Consider the following 18,998-nt stretch of genomic DNA (forward strand, 5'->3'; position numbering starts at 1 on the left):
CAGAATTACTGCATGTGCTCATCTAAAAATAAGAGCTTTGAAGCATATCTATGTTTTCCTCATCCTTGCTTTTGGAAAAAAAAAAAAAGAAAGAAATTCAGTGATATCTGCATTGCTCTAGTTGTTGAGTTCCATGATGGCTCAGCTGTAAACCTTACATGCCTCAAATGCGTTTTTTCCAAAGCTTTTTCCTCTCCCGTGTCTTGTTGCTCTAATCAATTAGAACGACACAGGAGTCTTGGTGAAACATGGCACAGCTCTTGCTCCATTTACAGACAGCAGTGGAAAAAAAGTAGTAGGAAAGTAGAGTGGAAGAGGTAGAAAGAAAATGATCTTCAGTCTGATTCAAACTGCTAAAGAAATTTGAAAAACAAAACAAAAAATCACCATGTTGTGGGCTGCATTTTCCTCCTCTGTTTGACAGCAAATCTGCTTTTGCTTAAGCAAGTGGTTCCGTAATCAGCTAAATCCTGCAAAATCCAAGTTGTTGACTTACCCTTTTCCTGGCAGTTGTTCATCCCCCTACCCTTGTGCTGGCTCAGGTAATTTTATGCTGCCTTGATGAGGTGGATTGAGAAACTGATCTGGCTGAGAAGTAACCCCTTTTTCTGTAGCTACTGTGACTGCTGTTGCAAAAGAAAAGGCTTGGTGCCTGTAGGAGGAAGGTTAGGATCCCTGCTGTCGGTCAGTCCTGTGGATATGTACTGATTAAACAGATGATGGAATAGCAATGTAGCATCCTGACTTCCTTGAATCATTGTCATGTGGAAGTCTATGACAGTGCCTGTAAGTGTTGGGGTATTTCTTTGTTCCCCTCCTCTAAATCCTGTGGATAAATTTGCAGTCTATTCTGCTATCAAGTTCAGTTCAGTTCAAGGCGGTTGAGTAGCACAGCGCTCAGGTTTTCCAGCAGAGAAACAAATGAAATATGGTCCTAAGTTGTACCTTTCTTCTGTGTTAAGGTTAGAGAATCTTTCTCCTCTATGAATTACCAACAAAGATTGCCACTCTTCCCTCCTTACAATTTTTTTCAGTCTTCTGTGATAGTTCCATTTATTTCTGACATGCTTAGGTTGACTTTTGTACTAGATTTGTTATACAGGGAAGTGCAGGTAAAATTCCACAAAGCGATGCAGGGCTGTAAAGCTAGCAACAAGCACATTTTTCCCCCTGTTTATTAGTAAAAGGAGAGTCAGAAGGCGATTTGATCACGGTATCTGCATGCGTTTATAGGAGAAAAATCTAACACTAATGTGGGGAAGAGAGGCATAAAAAGAGCCACTATCTGGAATCCGAAATAATCCATTACAACTGGAATACGAAGCAAATGATTTAGCAGCAATGGTGATTAACCATTTTCTTCAATTGGCGTTTGCGGATAGTCCACGCCCTGGTGCAAATTGTTGGATGCTGTAGAGGTGTAATTCAGTGAAGCTTAATGGCCTGTGATATTAGGGAAGTTTAACTAGTCAATGGCTTGAAACCTCTTCCAGTTTCCAGACCTCTGTTTATTTACCATGGAGATTAGGGCCTCCATATAATGAGTTTGTCTACTGATAATAGGTTGGCATTTATTGTAGTTAGTTTTCTAGGCAGTGAAGAAGTAAGTCTGCTGATCCCTATGGCTTCATACCCACAGCTTGAAAACCGTTCAGCTAAATGGTTTAAACAGCCTCTTCAGCAGTTAAACTCTGTGAATCCGTAGGTTTTACATATTCCTGAAGAGGCAGTTCCATGAGACATCCAGCAAGAGAAACCTGAGTTAGGAGATGCTGTGAATGTCATGTTTACCTGCATGCTGCAAGGTGTTCTTTGGTCATCAGCAGCATAATTTCTTATGCTGCCGCAGTGATTTCTCATACTGTTAGTTATTCACAAATCTAATTATGCTAGGTGTTTGTGTGCTTGCACAGATGTAACACAATGCTTATGATTTTATAGCACCTGTTAGTCAGCACGAAAGAGCTTTTATCTGTCATAACAACTTCAAATTCATAAAAATAACCCCTGTTGTTCTGAGTTGTAAGAAACCATTTTTCTTCTAATCCCCATAACCTGAGGTTCAGAGTAAATGCCTTTCCAAAGGCCACGTTGAGTAGGAGGTTGAAATGCAGAGAGCTGAGGAGTCTAATTTCCCTCCTTGTGCTGTATTTCAGAATGAAATAGAAAAACAGGCATGGCTCCAAAAAATTATTTCAGTACTTGTTTTTATAGGAGATTGTCCTAATTCTTGTTCTTGCAGCTAGATGGTTCCTGTTTACGGATACTGAGAAAGGAGAGAAAACCAGTCATGTTTTCTTATTTTCTAATAGGGTGAAAAGGTAAACTATGAGAAGTTCAGGGTTTGGCTATTGCACAACAAAGATGCTTTCACATTTTCCCGTTGGCTGCTGTCTGGAGGTGTGTATGTGACACTCACTGATGATAGTGATACTCCTACCTTCTATCAAACACTGGCTGGAGTCACACACTGTAAGTAAAAGATGCTTCTTCTTATGTGCGTTTCATAAAACTATTTCAGAGTTCACAAACTTAAACTGTTGCCTTGCTGCAGTTGTTCATTAAATCTTACTGCTCTGATTAGATGCATGCAGTTCTGTTCAGCGAGATACATTTCTTCTCCATGCTAATTTGTTCTCTGCTTTTTGTGCTGTGACAAGTAAAACATTGTTATGTACAAGGACACAGTGGGGCATTATTTTGAGAGAACAGCATTGAGATTACAGCATTTCTTATAGTAGACGTTGACTACCAGGCAAATTAAAAAAATAAAAAAAGCAAAATGTCTTCTCTGACAAATATGTTAATCTAAAGAGACTTGATGGTAATACAGGTTTTGTATTTGCTTTTTCTGGTGTAGTGGATCATAAAACTATTGAGATGGTTTTGATAACAATGCTTGTTTCAAAACTAAGTGTTACATCTTAGGTTGTTTTCTACAGTCAAATAAGTAATATTCCTGGCATGTGATGTAGTCAGGGAACTAAATTAACTAAAGAGAAGCCTCCTCAGGATTTGCATATAGGAACGATCTCCCAAGAACAAATGCTTCCTTATGTCTATATTATTGCGAAAGGAGGAGCAGCTGTTTTGTAGATTAAATGTAAAAACAAAGAGCTGACAAATTATACTTGATGTGCAAGTGTAATGTGAGCATACATTACAGGAAAGCATCTGAGGGACTCGGTGTCCCTTAGGAGAAGGGTCTTTGCTGTTGAGATGTCAGTGATTCAAACAATCTGCGTGTACTTTATGCACACATAGATTTTTCTGTTGATGTGAGCATGGCATTTTCTCCCTTCAATAGGTGGATTACTTTAAAATTATGTATAATTTTTATAGTTTTCTTTTGTTTTTAAATACGGATTGAATTTCTGTTTAGAACATCTGAAATGAAAATGCATGATTAAATTAGAAGTTTATAGGCTAGTAATTTATTAGGGTTACAGGAGAGATTGCAGTAGACATGGAGGTTTCAGAAAACCATGCCAAGGTCTAACAGACAGGGTTAGAGAAAGAGGTTTGCTTAAAGGAAAAAGGAGGAAAGAAAGAAAGAAAGAAAGAAAACACATTCTTGAATTCTACAGATTTCAGCCATCAGAAAAATCTCTCAATCTGTATCAAACTGAGACTCGCCACACTTCCAGCCTTGTCAAGTCTGCCTTACCCTTGGTATTCAAAGAGAGCTTTACCCTGTGCCTCTGAATGTTACCTTGGAGCTTGCTTAGATTTTTTTTCACATGAAATTGAATGTTTTTCTGTACAATTTTTACTAAGCTTTTCACAGAAAGTTTATTTATACTGAAACCGAGGTTTGTAGTAAAAATAAATAAATAAATCTGATTCTTAGAAAATAATTGTTTGGGTGGCTCCATGTTACATTTGTTTCTGCTGTAGTAATTTTGATTTTTTTTTCTTTTAATTTCATATAGAGTATTTTCACTTTTTTATTGCAAACTTTTCGACCCTTGTCTTGACAGAATCCCAATTATTTGGTCAGTCTCTGTCAGATGAAATTGTCTCAGGTGCTTCCGTTTACATTTGAGCTTTTGTGATTGCAGGGACCTTCCACTAATCACGGTGACTGTTAGCATTTCAGCCATCTAATTATTGTCTGAGCACGCTTTCGGCAGGAACAGTAGTCTCTATCTTCCATGTAATGACTCGTCACCTCTAACTTCCACTTACCTCTTTGATGTCTTCAACTGTACAGCCTCAAATCTTGCTTAATTGCTCTTACATGAATCACCTCCTTCATGAAGCAACTGGCTTGCTCTGTTTAATTTTTTTAGTAGACTCAGCGACCCTCCCTCAACACTGTCAGCGTCATCGCTGAGAATGGCAACCTTGAAACCAGCTCACTGCTGCTCTGAAAGGAGTATTTTTGTAATTCCTTGAATTTTAAGGTTTAGAAATTCAAGTAATGCTCATGTATTTGGTTTTAATCTCTTAAGTTAGTTAAGAATAATTTCATAACACTCCTGTGTATTGCAGCATCTGATTTTGTAAATCATGTTACAAGAGGAAGTGTTTAGTCTCCTTTCTGGGAAGCATGCATGCGTGGTTGCTCCTCTACACGTGCTATTTGTATAGCTACGTGTTCTCTTGGAGAAGTTCGCAGAGTTTTAAAGCCTCATGAACAGTGTTCGCAGAATTTCAGGTCTCTGCTGGGTGATTCAACACAAACTATGTATTCAGGAGAAAAAAAAAAACACAACCAAACAACATCACCATCAAAGGAAAAAACAAACAAACAAACAAAAACAACAACACTTGTGTTCTGGGGAAAAAAAAAAAAGTGTTGCTATAATATTAGACTAGACTATGGAGAAATTCAGTCTATTCTGGCAGCCGATAGTGTTTGTGTTTCTTTGCCAGAAGCTTACTTTCATAAGCAGTCAAGAAGGTGGGGATAAATGAAAACTTAAGCCATTGTTGGCATTAAAATGCTGAAATAAAATTAAATATTTGAGAATGTTTGAAGTGATCATTGAATCTTCAGGTACGCGTCAGAAAGCTTTTCATTTTATGCAGGAAACTCATGTAGCTTACATTTATCTTTGCGTCAGTAAAATGTTTCAAACAGTATGGTATCTGCAGGTTTGGTATACTGAGCCACATTTGGAAAGCTTATGTTCTGGGGTGTGTTTGGACCACTAGATAAAATTAAACTTTATTGTACTTTTGTTATCTTCCAGCTAAATATTGTTACAATAAAAAAGGAAAAAACAAACAAACAAAAAAGCACAATGTATTCAGTACTGTGTTAGAATGTATGCAGCTTGATACCTTTCAAAGGACAGATGTGGAAAACCGACAGCAATTTTAGGTAGGAAGAAGACAAACTGGTGAACTAACCAGCCTCCCCCACGTCTGGACAAATGCTTCTTTTTATGATGTGTCTGATGATTTCCCTTGTGATTTGAGGCGGTAGAGGAATCTTATACAATAAATGCAAAAAGTAAGGAAAATCAGAGTGCTTGGTCACTTGGAAGTAATTGCAGTGAAATATGAATGCTTGGGGCCTTGCTGGTTTGCTTTAAGTCTAATATTTACAGCCTAGTCAAGTCAATCTAAAGAGTAAGAAAGTAATTTTACCGTAGCTGCATGTACAAAGCAGCACGAGCTGTTATGACAGCTCCTTTTCTCTAAAGTGAGGCTTGGTTTTAGTACATTTAACTAGGATAATAGTTACCTTTTGGGAGAAAATGGAACTGAAATAATGTTTAGTAAACCCAGGAAAATGCTGCTAGCAGAATATAGTGAAAGAGTGAGAGTTTTTAGAATTTCTTCTACTGTCAAATGAAATCTGATGAGTAGAGCTCCCCTCCCAGGGCATGCACAGATCCATCCCCTGGCTGCAGGACTGTGGCCAGGTCGCAGCACGCCCTCTCCTGGAGCAGGGCTTTGCTCAAGCTTCAGACCCTTTTCAAGCCTTACCTCCTCTCATCGTGCTTTCCATTAAACATCTTAAATAATATGTCAGAGACGTGAAAAATTGTGGTGATGAAAATAGTGAAAGTTATTAACGTTGATGTAGGAGAGACAGCGAACGTTTTATTGCAAGGCACCAGTGACTCCATTTATGTTTGTTTAATGAGCCGAGCTATCAGCAAAACAAAGGAATTCTAATTTTTCAGTTGTAAATAACATTTGTTTCGCAATGCAGATGACTTCAATTATTATTTCTCAATACATAATTAGAAATTAAACTTTGAAGTTACAGGAAGTTGCATGTGCTCGCTGCTTTTAATCAAATTTTGTTCCATTTCGCTTAAATCATAAATAGGAGTCATTTTATTTGAAAGCTACCAGAATAACGTCAGTTTCTCTTGGACCTGTGTTCCCAAAAAGTAGTTAAAAGGATACATGTCTCACCTCCATCCCAGCAGTGACCAGTAACACTAGTCTGGATTTTCTCAGTTTTCTGGTACAATTGGGTACTTTTGTTTTTTATCTGTTTAGTCATCATACTGAACAGCAGTGTAGTGGAACGTGGAAGTCAGAGATAATCCTGTCAAGGACTACTACTAACACTGAATTTCTCTGCAGGAGAATATTTCCAGCAAATCATTATTTGTCCTTAGTAATTACAAATTAAACGCCTAATCTCCTCTGGTACTCTCAAGTTCAAATACAGTAATTCAATAATACAAGAGCTCTTGGCAGCTGGAAGATGTCATTTTGGAGCCTACCCTGCAGGTTTGTACTCTTTTAAGTATCAGAGCAGATCTGAGTCCCAACTAGGTGCAAAGCAGAGCTTTCTGTTGCTTAGTTTAGCTGATGGATGTAGAGGAAGAGGAAGAGGATCTCACCGAAGGGTGAGATCCTGCTGGTTTCCTTCGCTTGGCTGGACACAGTTCTTCAGGTGAAACACAGGTGGTGGTGAACTTCTCTACAGCTGGGTCTTTTTGGTGTTCCTCAGTGTCACTTGATGGGCTTACAGACTCGGGTTTTCTGTCCTGATCCATAGGGGGAATGCTCCCACTTGTGAGAGGTTGCTGGTTTCAAACTGACAGGCCATGTAATTTGTGCTTCTCCATTACCCCATTCTTGTGTCACTTAGTTCTTACTAAATAGCATCCTAATTCTCCTTTGAAGTGACTATCTTCTGTCGTCAGGAAAAAAATTGTCAAAATCTTCCTGCTTTTCTGACAGCTCCTCCTGAGGTTCAGCAAGACAGTGTTTAATCAGTATAATAATTATATTTTAGAACATAGTTATTGCTAATTTGTCGTAATAAATGAGAGACGCCCTGGATAACCAGATGTCATGGTTGAAATGCAGGAGTGAGTTGATGAAACAGTATGAAGCTGAAACTGAACGTTGTGGAAGGAACCTCTTCTCTCAGGTTTAGAAACCTGTAGAGCTTTGTGGTAGGGTCAAGTCTGTAAAAAGAAAGAAAAATGAAGCAATCGCTTAACTTTGCCCATCCTGAGAGGCTGTCTGGGTGTAAATGTATTCCCTTCTTTTTAACTTAAAGAAATAATAAAAAAAAAAAAAAAAAAAGATGGAACTATTCCAGCACAGTAGGCCAGTAAGAAGAAGCCTCAGTGTCACTTAATCTGCAGCTTGCCACTTTGTGATCCTCTTAGTTCCCAGGTTATTTTATGTCCTGCAAAGCAGCTCTGTGCCCAGCTCCCAGAACCTTCGATGCGTTCGTTTGCAAGTGCCCCACGGCCGTGGTTAGGCAGAAACCCTGGTCGTGGTCCAGCCCATCCGCCTCTGGTCCTGAGCTGGCTCCCTGGCAATGGAGAGCTCGTGGTGACCGGGGACGGGGTTTTGCCTGGAGGGTATCATGGTGAGGAGTGAAACGAAGCAAGTTGCAGTTAAAATGTTGGGAATATGGTATGCTTCTACTGCTGTGAGCCAGAGAGGATTGTGCCATTAGGTAGGTAAAAATTAGGTTGTTTATAAAATATACTCAAATCTTTGCTTAATTCCGGTGTTACGACGAATTGTAATACATCAGGCCTGAAATGGAAACCTGTTCTTACTTTTTTTTTTCTATGAGAGAAGAATATTCATGGCTTGCTACCTGTGTAGTATTTAAGAAGGGAGTTATTTCATGAAAATGGCATTAAAATGAAGGGTGCTTTTTTTAGTGTTTATTGTTGTTATTGCGGCTTGTCAATCGCAGTGTAGTGGCTGGTTTTAAATTAACTCATTTTTACAGTTTTTGCTGAAAACCTGTTATTTACCTGTTCTTCCTTTACTATACAAAGACTCCAGTTTGGTGCGTACTTGACGTTATCATTCCTCCCATTGCGCTTGTCTAACTGCTAGAGAATTGAACTATAAAACACTGTCATTAATTCTACAGATCTGATTTTTTTGGTGATTTTAATGGACAAATGATGGCAGGAGAGATAAAATAGAATAGTAAGTGGGTAGTATCTGCTTAAATTTCACAGGTGCATAATGCCTGTGTGACCTCAAATAATCACGTGTTTAACTGGCAAAAATGAATAATTAGTTGCCTAGAAAACCAGTCTGTTCTGATGTTTTGGAATCTGTTGTATTTATAAGATAAATTTTTAATTTTTCTTAAGTTATTCAAAACTTGACCCACTAAATGAAAGCCTAGTTCACACCACCTGATGTGATTTGACCAGGTATTAGGAACAAAATAATTTTATACTTTGAGAAGTTAAAATACTTGAATATAAGCCTCTTTAGAGGAAGATGGCACTTTTTCATATGCAGTAGTAGGGTAGGTGCAGACACATTAGGATGATAAGTACAGTCTGCTTCTATCACGCTTCATTTAAACTTCAGTAACAAATATGATTGTATGTGTATATCCTAAATGGCAAAAGATTCCTGGCAGTTTAGATGTAACGAGGAACGTATGGCGCACTGCGTATTCGGAGAGCAATTTACGAGATTATGTGCAAAAAATCACTCTGGAGAAATCAAATTATCTAACAGCTGGCTTTGCAACTTCAGACTTAAACATTTGCATCCAGTAAATCTTTCTGTATTTTATGTAAATGAAACTATTTCAATAGGCTACAATTTATTGTTACCGAGAGTCATATTCTTTTGTTATATTCTTACTTCTCTTCAGCCTAAATTGTGCAAGTCTATTCAATGCGAAGGATGTTCTTTCCTGCTTCACCAGTTTTACTTTCTAAAATGTTTGGCTCTTCCATGGAAAAGTAAAATCAATACGCTAGATTTACCCTGGCTATATCAATGTAGCACTTCTTATGTTAATATTTATCAGTTATTATTTTGAAGGTGATGATTTGAAAATTTGTCTTTTAAAAGACAACATAATATTAATTGCATAAATGCAAATAAGATGCTTTCTGGGATAACCTTTATTTTGTCAGATTAACTTGATAATGCAGCAAAGGTAGCACTGTAGAAACTATCAAATTTAGTAAGTGGAGTGCAAGTAGCTTCTACTGTAGGCATTTGAGAATATTTTACCCTGTCAGAAAACTTTTTTTTTCAGTTCTTACTTACTAAAGGTAAATACCACACCTGCCAGCAAAACAGGTTTCTGCAGGGTTACTCTTCCGTAAAGACAACGTGAGCTTCCTCATGGTTTTTGGATATTCTTAGTGTGGCATCATTTCAGGAATGAAGTGCAACTGGCATGTCTGTTGTTCTTCCTAGTCAAAGATAGATTAAAAGGAAACAAACTGATTTGTATGCTCACCCTCAGGAACATTAGCATAATGCCTTTGTATTTGCTAATGAGAGCGATAACGGGTGTGCAGTTCTGAATGGCACTACAAACCTGCCCTTCATAGGCTGTGTTTGGGCAGTGTAATACTTCTGTAGTTCTCTTTATGCACTTAAGATTCTGTCTCACAAAGTATTTTTTACCTTTCTCTTGTTATTTTACTTTTTGATTATTTCTGTCCTTGAAACTCCATGAATGTGCTTTTTTTTTTTTTTTTTTTTTTTTGCATCCCCTGCAGAATGCAGGTGCTGCAGTCCTAGCGTGGTGTCCTGCAGGCTCTGCCTTGGCAGTGCTGCAGCATGCTGCGCCCTGCTGAACAACAACATTGAGGGAAAGTGTATTTTATCTGGCAGATTTTCTCTCATCTGTTGAGATGCAAACCATTGTGGGACAGGTATGTCGTGAAGTCATCACAGCACTCCTGCATTTCCTGGAACACACCTGAGTGTGCTACCCAGGCTCATGAAACTGCCTGCATCTGGGCACAGTCCTAAGCATCTGCAATATTTCTGTATGCTGATCTTCAAAGAAATAACTATTCTATTACTGCTTCTTGATTTGTAGTTGAGTAGGATTCCTTTATATGTTTAGATTACTCTTTCCATATGTATTACAACACAACCAAGAGCCAGCAGATGGTAAGCCAGATAAGGGAATTGATCCAGCTGGAAAGGAGGGAGAGGAGAAAGGAAATCAGTTTGGTTTTCCTGCTATATCCGTTCCTTTATCTCACTCACCATGTAAATGCACAATAGTGAGGATGCTGCAGCATGTGCCTGGGGTTCAGTGGAAGGTAAGTCTTCTCTGAGTTATGTTAGAAATATGTGACCCTTGAACTGCAGCTGTAGTGTGGGTGTTCTGCAGGCTAGTGTCAGGTCTGTCTCTGCCTTGTGCTGAGTGTACAGCCCAAAAGGAGGGCATATTTTCGCTGGTGTTACTTTGCTAGCTGCTGTCTAAAAATACTTTACAGGAAGATGCAATCCCTTCCCACTCCTCCAGCCCCACATCAGAAACTAATTTTTGGTAAAAATTTTCCAAACTTTCTGCTGATGAGGGTACAGCACTGCATAGTTTGTGATGTATAGTTTTATGTGCCCATTGGGTAGTTACAACTAGTTCGTGCTCCTTGTATGTTCCCTAAGTTACTATTCTGATTAAATTACTATTCTTAATGACAGATATAGGAAAAAATCAATATAATTTTAATTTGACATGTGACTTGTTTTATCTTTTCTTAAGCCTTACAGGATTATTATTGTTTCTGTAGACTAAACCAGGCCAAATAGCTCAAGTTAAACCTATTAGAAAGCTGGCAAGGATTTAAAGGCTCAGAACCATCTGGGAATGGGATCACACGTAGTGGTGCTTAATATAGACAGCTTTGTCATTACATATCTATTAGAGAACCAATTAATTTACACTGACCTAAAGCATTGTTGTGACACACTTGCATATGTAAAAAGATTAAAAGTATTGTGGAGCAGAAACTGTGTTTTCTATATACATTTAATTTTAAAGATAAAACTGACAAGCCCCTAAAACTTGGGAAAAAAAAAAAGACCTTTGTATGTTTGGAAAGAAAACGTTTCTTCCTCTGTCTACTTTTTACTTCCCTTTGCCTAACACCTCGTTTTACTAACCTCCCTCCCTCCCCCAGTTTATATTAGATTATAAATTCCTCAATATAAAGTTTCTTCTAGGTTTGTATAATCACTCTGCAAGGTTGACTGGGTTTCTAGGTTCATCTATAGTATAAATAACAAAGTAAAATAAAATATATATTTTGATATAATGCTAAGATAAAGCTAAATTTTAATGTGACAGACACTATTATTGTATAAGTAGAATAAAAATTTTAAATGGGAATTATTTAAGATAACCTAAGTACTAATCTTTTTTCTTCCCATAAGAGTTCTGAGCTTTTTTCTTTTTTTTGAATGCTACTTTACATGCATTTTAGAAATCTAAATATTGTTTAGCTTTGCAAACTGATATTGCACATATAATCTACCTGTTCAGTTCATCAAGAAGAAATATATGAAAGAGAAGAGATCTCTGGAACCTTTAGCAGTAGGCGAAATTCATTTCTGCACTTCTAATTACTTCTATGTATTATTGATGTCGAGCTCTTAGATATTGAATAGTTAAGATGATTCTTTAGGTAAGCAACGTAATAACAAAACCTTTTCTCTACAGCTTGTATTTTTATTTTTTAAACACAGAAATCAAGCACAAAAATGTAGCACCATTCTCTTTGTGACAAAATAAAGCTGCCTTTTTATTTAGTGCCGAATTCTAACACAGTCCAGATGTTACCAAAACTTTCTTTTATTTGTGTTGGTTATACAGTGGAAGAATCTGACATCATTGATCTTGAAAAACGATACTGGCTGCTAAAAGCTCAATCAAGAACTGGACGTTTCGATTTAGAAACATTTGCCCCCTTGGTTTCGCCTCCTATTCATCCATCTCTGAGTGAAGGTATGGAACTTCGATAAAACATGCAAGGAAGTGATGTTGCTGTGGTGTTTGGCATCTTCCATATTAGTCTTCTCTCCAGTCTTAGAGTGGCATTTTCTTTTATCACCAAATGGTCAGCTGTACTGATGAGTCTCAGTAGTAAGTAGGAAACGGATAATTCATGTTCAGGATAATTCATGTTCAGTAGATGCAAGCTGTTGGAACACCAGAACTTATGTTCAGTTCAGTAGGGATATATTGCCATATCCTGTTGCTAGTGAGTGTGTTTTATATGTTAAGTAATACAAATTTACACAGCTGTTATGAGGAAACTTGAATCGTTTCTGCACATTCTCTATGTTTTCTGAATGAGTCATTAACTTTTTATGGGATCAAAAATGTTGTATGTGTGGAATGAATAAACTCAAATCATTTGAAGGCCAGTGTAATGGAAACTCCTAACTCACTTAGGGCCAAATTTGCCAAGGTATTCAGTGATTTTCAAAATGAGCTTGTTGTGTTTTGGAAAAGTCATTATTGGCATCTGAGTACCTTTACTCTTCTGATCATGTAGCTTTTGTGAAAAATGCTTATTCTAACCACACTGGTTTAAATGCACATTTCTATAAATTAGCCATTACACGTAAGGTGAAAGAGTAAGGCATCTGTTTAGGATTCCTTAACTCTGTTTCCATTTGTCTAGCCACACTAGTGATCTAATTCATCTTTAAAATGGTCGTAGTAGTGATTCATTATCCTTATTACACTTGCTAAGAATGGTACAATCATAAATGTTTGTACTTCTCCTTGCAAATGTAAACCATTAACACTTCACATAAATTCTAAGGATTATTGTCAACTGTTTCAGTCAGATGCTGTAACAGGAGATGCTTTTGTGGTTTGCAGGTTTGTTTAATGCCTTTGATGAAAACCGAGACAATCACATAGATTTTAAGGAAATTTCCTGTGGGCTCTCAGCATGTTGCAGGGGACCCTTGGCAGAAAGACAAAAATGTAAGTATGCAGAATGTTAACTATTAATTTTAGAGATCTTTTTTAGTTTGAACAAGTAAGTTGAGTTGTTTCCACCTTTTTTAGAAATTTCTTTCACATAAGTGTGCATCTGTGAAAGGTGACAGACTTCAGAAGTTTAAAACTATATATGTTTAAGTATGAAGGCTTCCTTTTATAAAGCACAACTAAACTGAATTCTCTATATTTTCATAACTCATCAATGGCTTCATATAATTATAAGCCTGTTGGGAGAAAAAAAGCATACTTCAGAAGTTATTTTGCAGTGTTCTGTGGTTAAATAGTATATTTTGTCTTGTTTACTGTCCAGTTTTCAGCTGTTTCCCTGCAAGGTTCTTCAGTTTTGAAATACCTTCATTCCACGCCTTTCCAAAGCCATATTGCTGGAACTTAAAGGCATTCACTGGAAGTTTCTGTATGCACATATGTTCCCTGCTAAGTCACATCAGAAAACATAGCACAAAATTGCAGGAATCTAGATTTCAGTTTATTAAACACAGCTGCTCCATTTCCTCACTAACACACATGCATCCTGCCTCATCAAAACTGTCAGCACTAAATCATGTTCTTGTGACTCTGCAGACTTATATTCTGTAAGAAAAAAAAAAAGTTGTTGAGTAGTTCTAACATACAGGCGTAATTTCCTTTTTTCCCTCAGTTTGCTTCAAGGTTTTTGACATTGACCGGGATGGTGTGCTGTCTCGCACGGAACTTAAAGAAATGGTGGTTGCACTTTTAGAAGTCTGGAAGGATAACCGTACCGATAAAATACCTGTAAGTTACATTTATATATTTTTCTTAGTCACTTGCTTCTGTTTCCTAAAGTTATCCTTCTAAAGTAGGAATAAATGTCATGTTTCAGATGTGAATGATGTTTGAACACTGTTTCAGTGAAATACAGGCATCCTTAAACTATCTTAACAGAGGAGTATTGATAACTGGATGTAACTTACCTTGCATAACTTCACCCTGCCATTAACCAAAGTAGAGTTATTTGACTGTAATGTATCCTGTTTCATTTAAAGAAACCTTAGGTAGAAAAGTGCAACTGTCTGAAAGCACTCAATTGTGAATTACATAGTGGTATCATCAACATTTCTGATGGTTATATTTTTATTCTGAACACATACAGCTCCAGAGAGTGCTTTGAGAATTTAAATCTGTTTTCTAATCCTTTTGTTTGCCAAGGAATTGGACATGGATTTGTCTGAAATTGTAGAAGATATTTTGAATATGCATGATAACACAAAGGTAGGAATTTGCTGTTTTCTTGTTATTTTTACGTCTTGGTATCTTCAGTTTATAAAATAATAATAATAATTAAATCTTCTGCTTTCTTTAAAGTAGACATGTGTCAATAGAAGAATTTTTCAAGAAATATCTGTCTTCCATTAACATGTTATTTTGTAACTATTGTGGAAAATGTTCAGTTTTGTAAGCCATTTTAATATACAAAACTAAACCAGCTGAAATTAATTTGAAGCATATACTGTTTTTAAGGCTTCGCTATGCATAATACCACTTAAGTCTGCTGGTTGACTTTTTCTGAAGAATGTTTTTTGTTTCATGTTAAAAACAAAAAAGGGGGTTAGTGCATTAATATATCTCATGTTTCATACTATGTGAAAAGGCACATTATCCTTTCATGCTGGAACAACTGCAGTAATTCAAAGGTTACTTAAGCATTATCACTACCAAACTGTTTTTGGTAAATAATATTATATCTAATCAATGAACTATATTTCACAGTATTGTTTCAGAGCTAAGTATCTGTGAAACTATGGAGGCATTTGTCATGACAAAGCAACAAATCTTAATAGTTTATATTGTGCTTTATAGTTCACTGTGTGTAAATCTTTAATTATGTTTTTTTGAGATGGGCACCATTATCTGCAAACAATATCCTTTGCTTCACTAATTATTAGAGGAAGAATATCTGAAAACTGTACATAGTTTGAGAAAAGCTGTAAAGAATGGCTAGAAATGCTTAGTTACTTCTTCAATAGTTCTCTTGCCTGCTTATACTTCTACAAAGTGGAAGGCAAATATTTTATTGAATTCTTTTATTACCAAAGCAGTAGAAAATACATCTTCACTGAGCTCTTTTCATCCTTTGAGGCTTTTTGCCCTTTTAATAAAGAGTAATTTAATAGCAGCCTCATCTCCACAAAGAGTTAAAAAATTTAAAAAAAAAAAAAAAGACTGAAATATCTTTCATAGAGCATCATGAATGTAGCGCTGAAAAGAGCTGATGATGCAGTAATTACATAAATTACTTTACTTAACCTCTCTACATACGTTAGCTTTAATCTGTGAACTCTGCAGAAATGGTGTGTGAGAAGAGGTGGGCTAACGGGCAGGGCTGTAAAAATGGCTATGAATTATACTAAAAGCTCAGATTGTTACTGTCGCTGAGTTATGGAAAATCAGAAAGTAATTGATTCAGGTACTGGCCAGTGTTATGCTAGTATAACTTTACAGGTGATTGCTAATTAATAAGACTTGTGTTGTAAGTTAAGATCGTGAGGATTTGACCTGCAATTGTTTTGCCCAATTCTCAGAGGAAGACAGTGGGTTTTCTGTGTATAGGCCAGTACTCATGTGTGCAACTCCTATAGAAGATCAAAGCCTGAGAGTTTTCTTTCCTACCAAGTCATTATACTGACCTGCCATGTTCTGCTGCTTCTGCTTTCATGGTTTGAGGAAGTACAACTGCAGTTGAGCATGAATAACGCAATGTGAATGATGTGGAGCAGGAGCAAAGGTTACATGCTGTGCAGAGTTTCACCTGAGTAATCTCCAGGCTTTTTGATTTTCCAGGTTGAAAATAATATGAAAACTGCATCTTTCTTCTTTTATTTGATCGAGGTTTATTTTAAGAGTGGTAGATGCTAATTTTTCTCAAAACGCTATCTTTGCCTTGTGTGGTACATTTAATTGGCATTTTTATAGAAACCATATTAATGGTTTGGTTTATCCTTGCTTATCCTTTGGTTTACTCTTTCCCATTTCTTCTTTTAACTAAGCTTGGACACCTCACTCTGGAGGACTACCAGATATGGAGTGTGAAGAGTGCTCTTGCCAATGAATTTTTAAATCTACTTTTTCAGGTATGTTTAGACGAAATTTAAACTTGAAAAACGCAGTGATTAACTTCCCAGCTTTTTGCATGGCCTTGAATTGCAGCATCAGCGTTTGTGTCAACATGCTTGCAGTGTTGTCTATTGCAATATGCTGTGTGTTTCTGCAAGTGCACATTACCTTGACGGGATGATTCTCTATTTGATTATTATTCTTTTCAGTGTATGGAGATGCCTACAGCATAATTTGTTAAAGTGAATGTAGTGCACTGTTCATGAAATGAAAAATTTCAAGTGAACCAGCAGTTAGATTTTCCATTAGAAAAAAGCTGTGTTTTTAAATGGTTGTTCTTCCAAATCTTTGCCAAGGGACACAGGAAATGAACAGAGGTATTGCTAACTCTTTACAACCGCTTTCCCTTTACGTTTTCTGTCAAAGCTGTCTGAGGAGCCTTTCATTGCTTTCTTAATGGAGCACTCCTTGAAAGCTGCAATATCATATCACTATTGTGTTGCACAAGATGAGGATTAATTGTGCGCTGAATTTGCCTTTACTTGAGCTTGAATGGGATTTTAAAAAAATCCTTAAAATAGTCACATTCTAGTGCTTGCTCACTTTGTGCAGAAAATAAGAGTATTTTCATTCAGTGCAGTTTGTTCCTTACCTGTATTCCACAGAACTAGATACTTTGAATTCAAATAATAATAATAATGGAGCCTTGAGATTTACCCTATTAGTATTCACTTCAGCCCACTTTTTTATCAGGAGGTTTACCAGGAAAGTGTTTCATCAGAAAGAGGCTGTGATTTATTTATTTTTTTAAGTTAATACTGAATAGTACACTACTGATTCTCTGGTGTATAGCCCTAGAATACTTTTAAAATCATATTTGGAACTATACTTTTCTTAGAACTTCTGGCTGGGTGAGAGCATTCTGTGGCCACACCACAGCTGGAAAGAATAAAATCAGAAAGTTCTGCTTTTTTTTTTTTTCTCTGATAGCATCAGCTTTTGCTTACACTGCAACCTTCTCCAGAATGGCTGTCTTTTAGAAATATCTAAAATCAACTATCCTACCACAACTTAAAGCTGGTGAACTGACAAATAGGTATGCGATGTCAGGGGTAGAACGAGCAAACCTTTAATGCATTTACATGATGATTTGTTGCAATTTTTGTTACACATTTCTTGTTGCAGTTTGCATTTACAGTATTTTTTCTTCTGTCAGTTGCCACATTTTCTTTTTAGACATCGTAGGTTTCATTTATTGTTACTTCCTTTGATACCTTTATCACACAAGGCACCCTCATCTCATGCTGCAGGCTGAAGAGCATACTCACACAGGACAGCCTGCCATTGATTTGTCTGGGCATTTATTTGAACTGTCATGAGCTTCTGTGTCTCATCTGCAGACAGAAAAGCTAAGTAGTCTGAGTGGAGTGCCTTGGAAAGCTTTTCAACAAATTGGTTTGTTTGCAGCAGGGGGAGTTTATATGAAGAATCTGATATTAGCCCAGTGTAACATGACTTAAAAGGAAACATCAGAGCCAGCTGTGTTGTGTGTGCTGGAAAATCTGTTGCTTCCCAGCAGCTAATGGCCTTTGTTTTATTCAGAATGAGAAATGGTCTCTCACACTCTAATATAAATTTAAATAAGATATCACACCAGTCATTAGAAAGCTCCAGCTGAGATGCAAATTGGTAGCCTCAAAAGAGATGTAAGGGAAAGACGATAAATCATGTTATGAGTAGCAACCAATTTGACAAATGTCTTGGAGATGAGACAGCTGACCCTCCTCCCTGCCCTGGGAAACAAAGACCCCTGCAGCCTGTGTCCCTGCGCTCTTGGCTCCCTGCTGCACGCCCTGCGGCTGGGAGCTGCTGGGGAAAACCAGCCACACACGGGGCTGCAGCCAAGGCAGGGGCAGCTCCTCTAGGAAGAGGGGAGGAAAATATTGTCTGGGACTGCTGTCCTGCACTCAGAGTGAAAGCCTGCCCAAATGGGGAGCTGGCTTAGAGGGTGGTGCCTTTTTCTTCACGTATTTTTTTAAGAAAGAAAAGAGCAAAGAAAACGATTGTTAGAGAGCAGCTTTTACCAAATTTTCCATGGTGACACGTTGGTTGGACTGCTATAAGCTTCTCTGTTGGTCTCTTCATGTGCTAGTTTTCCTTTCAGTCCCTTTTGCAACCACTTCTTTCCATTTTTCCCCTTTCAGTGTTCACCTTTAGCTTATCCTTTTCCACCATCTTGCATTCTCTTCGTTTTTCCTTTCCTCTGCCCAGTACATAAATGTGTCTTAACCTTTTGTATATCCAGTCCTTGTCAGTTACTGTGATCTTTCATACTGTGTGCCTTTCTTCAGACACGAAAGTAATGAAAATTCATTTTGTAATCACATTAATTTGCCTTGGAGCATTTGATATTCTCTGCATCTTTGTTTAACAATGGAAACGGGTTGTGAATCTCAAAGCTCCAAATGTTTCTGTTTAGTGATTTGTTTGATTATAGCTTATCTTGCTACATAGCTAAAAAAAAAAAAAAAAAAAAAAAGAATTTTCTGAAAAGTCCCATTAAAGTTATTCTTTCCTTTCATTTATCTAATGCTTGTTTCACACTGGTGCAACTCTTAATAAAAATTGCCTTTCTTTTTCCAGGTGTGTCATATAGTTTTGGGGCTACGACCTGCCACTCCAGAAGAAGAAGGACAGATTATTAGGTGCGTTTTTT

The 18,998-nt window shown here is 37.2% G+C and overlaps 1 protein-coding gene across 4 annotated transcripts in view; it reads left to right on the forward strand.

Annotated features, from left to right (window-relative positions):
* Positions 1-18,998, forward strand: part of USP32 (ubiquitin specific peptidase 32) — a 77,081-nt gene that overhangs the window by 29,514 nt on the left and 28,569 nt on the right. For all 4 annotated transcript variants that reach the window (XM_084299608.1, XM_084299609.1, XM_084299610.1 and 1 more), the window contains exons 5-11: positions 2,313-2,472; positions 12,047-12,178; positions 13,064-13,171; positions 13,848-13,963; positions 14,378-14,440; positions 16,216-16,299; positions 18,926-18,987. In XM_084299608.1, the coding sequence (XP_084155734.1) occupies positions 2,313-2,472; positions 12,047-12,178; positions 13,064-13,171; positions 13,848-13,963; positions 14,378-14,440; positions 16,216-16,299; positions 18,926-18,987 (725 nt within the window). The remainder of the gene's footprint in view (positions 1-2,312; positions 2,473-12,046; positions 12,179-13,063; positions 13,172-13,847; positions 13,964-14,377; positions 14,441-16,215; positions 16,300-18,925; positions 18,988-18,998) is intronic.

This window comes from Netta rufina (genome assembly GCF_964035555.1).
Source record: "Netta rufina genome assembly, chromosome: 21".
NCBI lineage: Eukaryota > Metazoa > Chordata > Aves > Anseriformes > Anatidae > Netta > Netta rufina.